The sequence below is a fragment of the Triticum dicoccoides genome, chromosome 2A (genome assembly GCF_002162155.2).
Source record: "Triticum dicoccoides isolate Atlit2015 ecotype Zavitan chromosome 2A, WEW_v2.0, whole genome shotgun sequence".
Classification (NCBI taxonomy): Eukaryota; Viridiplantae; Streptophyta; class Magnoliopsida; order Poales; family Poaceae; genus Triticum; species Triticum dicoccoides.
Window position 1 is genome coordinate 123469321 of NC_041382.1, and position 3206 is coordinate 123472526.

At 50.1% G+C, this 3206-nt stretch overlaps 1 protein-coding gene across 1 annotated transcript; it reads right to left on the bottom strand.

Annotated features, from left to right (window-relative positions):
* Window positions 1–361: 361 nt before the first annotated feature.
* On the bottom strand, window positions 362–3200 carry LOC119353744. Its single transcript, XM_037620410.1, has 5 exons — window positions 3022–3200; window positions 2832–2905; window positions 2135–2267; window positions 1090–1353; window positions 362–989 (listed from the first exon to the last, which is right to left on the bottom strand). The coding sequence occupies exons 1-5, from the start codon at window positions 3145–3147 to the stop codon at window positions 711–713; spliced, it is 876 nt and encodes a 291-aa protein (XP_037476307.1). The 5' UTR covers window positions 3148–3200; the 3' UTR covers window positions 362–710.
* Window positions 3201–3206: the final 6 nt, after the last annotated feature.

The following is a 3206-nucleotide window of genomic DNA, read 5'->3' on the forward strand; positions in this document are numbered from 1 at the left end:
TTATGTTATTGATTTTATATTGAGATTCGTGTAGATATTTTCTTTTTCTTTTTTCTTTTTCTCTCTATACTTAACTCACTCATTTAGATGTGCAATAACTAGAGCACATCTAGATGTGGCCTAGACACACCCGCGAGAGAAAGCTGGGGGTCACGGTACAATCTGAAAAGACGCTGGCGCCGCTCAGAAAGTCGTAGTTGGACGAAGTTAGGTGGCACTGCTGCAGGAACGGACGAACAGGGCATCCGAGACGCAGCACGCAATAAGAAAAGAGAATCCAAGATCCCGCAGCAGCTGAAACATCACTCACTTTAGGTACGCCAAGACCAACCAACCCAACCCAACCACAAACGCAGCGAGATGCACACCAATTGTTGTTAACTTAGAGGCGACCCGACGACGAGCCAACGAGCCATCAACGTTGCTTGCTTGCCGCAGCCACTAACCACACCATCAGGATTAATTAACAGCGAGAACGGGAAAGGGGAAGCAGCACCCGGCGCCGGGGAAAGGAAAGGGGAAAAAACCAAACCAGAAGTTCAATCGCAGATCAGTCCCACCAACGAACGACGACGACAAAGAAAAAAAGCTCCCTAGAAATCAATCACTCCTAGATCGAACGAGACGGCGACGGGGTGAAGGTGAAGAACGAAGAATGTTGTAGGCTATGTCTGTCCTGTCCTGTCCATCAGGGGTTGCTGTCGTCGCTGTTAGACCAGCGCGATGCTGCTCTCGCCGCCGGGGGGCTTGCGGATGCCGCCGAGGAAGTCCCGGGCCGGCGCCTTGCCGTCCGCGAAGATGTTGCTGCCGCTCATCTCCTTGAGCTTGGCGTCGCTCAGCTGCTTCTCCGCCGTGCCGGGGGCCTCCGCGGCGTCGCCCTTGAAGATGTTGTTGCCCGTCAGGTCGTTGAACTTCTTCGTCGGGATCTTCTTCGCGGTCTTCACCACGCTGTCGGCGTCGTCGGCCTCTCCGAATTTGATGCTGCTCACCTGCCGAAAGTGATTGAAAGCATATAAGCACTCCATTCAGAGCTGGGAAACCGTCCGGTGTCCAGATTAGGAGGAGACGTGTTTGTTGAGGAATGCGAACCTGTGCGTTCTTCCCTGGCGTCTGCGAGGTCGAGCCGTTCTCCGAGTTGCGTGGCCTGAGGTCCTCTGGAGGAGAAAAGATGCCGTGGCCGCTCAGCTCCTTTGATTTCGCATTGGATACCTGCTTCTTCAGCTTGCTGTCATCCTCGCTCAGGAGCGTGCCACTTAGCTCGCGCTGCTTTGCCACCTCGGCTATGGAGGTTGGCTTCTTGGGGGAGACACTCTCGTCCTCAGCAAAGGAGATGTGACTTATGGTACTGATTGCCTGTAGTAGTTTGACAAAATCAGACTGAGCTCTGTCAGGAAGTCTATATGGAGCGAAATGTACTTAGTTTTGTAACCGTACAAACCACACTACCGATTAGTCCTTACTACAGTATGCATATGCAAGTAATTCATGACATCAGAGGCGCCGAATTTACAGTTTTTTAGAGTACCGGTGAAAAAACTGAGTGCAGTAACAGTATTTCTATAGTGTACTTTTTAACTTAAGAGTATTTCTCTAGTTAATTATGTAGTCCTCCTATCTACTTTTAAGAAATGTCATGAAGCACTACACCTAAGCTGCAATGCTGTATCTTGTGAACGGAAGAAAAAAACAAGAGTACTCACCTGACTACCTAAATCCCACTGTCTACCAAACAAAGCAATGGAAAACAAAGGCCTATTTAATAGTTGAATCAAGGTCCAGTTCTATTAGAATTTACAAGGAAAGGTCACCAACCAATGTGACCACATATTAACTATATATAGCCAGACCCTTTCCACAAGATTCATCCCAACAACTTCTGACCTGGAGGTTAGAACATTTAACAAGGTTGATTCTAGCAACCAGCAGCTAATATCAAATGTGTAAGCAAATCAGGGGGATACTAAGTGCCACCCTCTCAATCATTCAGCACAGCATGCGAATAAATAAAAATCCATGGTCCTTACTAGCAATGCATAACAGCTAACTCAGTTTGCAATATCGCAGATCGAAAAAGGGCGCATTAATCAGCATGTTTCTGTTCTGTAAGAAAAAAAGATTTCGCAGAAAGCAGCACCTGATAATTCTTTGAAGCCGTTCGGACGGGTGTTGCAGAAGCGTTGGCGGATTCATCTTCCTCGGCCTCACCTCCAGCTGCAAATATGCCGCTTCCTGTCATCTCCTTCCACTTGGGGGCCGAGCATTGTTTCCTGAGGAGAAAATTAAGTAAATAAATGAACAGCTCATTCAGTGAACTGCACCATGTAATTAAGTAAATCAGGAACATTCTTTATCTAAGATCTAAAGAACAAAGCAAATTAAGATGTTTATGCACAAATCAGGGTGCAAACACATCAGTAATCAGCTCAAATTCAAAAAAAAAAAAAATCTCGCCCAACAGCACATCAACAAAATTTGTATGGCGCAGTGGGTGCAACTGCAAACACCGTTGCATGAGCAGTCGAGCACACAAACCATGTGACCCTACAAGCCTATCCAACAGCAGCAGTATTCTGCGCACATATCTCACCAACCAAACAGAAATTCAAATCAGGCGTATTTCCCTAGACACCAGATACGCAGATCGAGGAAAGCATCCCCAGAGACGAACGATTCCCGAAGGAGGCGGCGTAAAACTCGAGAGATCTAATAATCGCCGAAGCCCAAATCTGCGAACGAAACGGGAACACAGCCCGAAATCGTTCGTCCGAGCACCCTCCCCCGCAGGAGAAACCAGCACGCAACTAGTACTGGCCAGATGCCCCCGATCTCACCTCTTGTTGAGGCTCTCGGCCTCCTCCTCCGTGACCTGCCCGCCGAACACCACCTTGTGGATCGCCTCCGACGGCTGCACGCGCAGAGAAGGGAAAAGGAGTTAGGAGACGAGACAATCGAACCCCTGACCCAGCAATTCGAAAAGGGAGAAGCAGGGGGCGGGCATCCGCCTCCGTTCCGTGAAGTCACCTGGTGCGGGCGGCGGTTGGGCGGCGGCGTGGCCCCGTCGGCGAGCTCCGGCTGCGCCCCCTCCGGCCAGGCCAGCAGGTCCGCCGTGTTGGTGTGCGACTTCCTCACCGGCGCCGGCCTCTCCATCTCCTCCTCCTCTACTCGGTGCAGGGTGGGGGGAGGTCTGGGGCTGGGTTTCTCTCTCT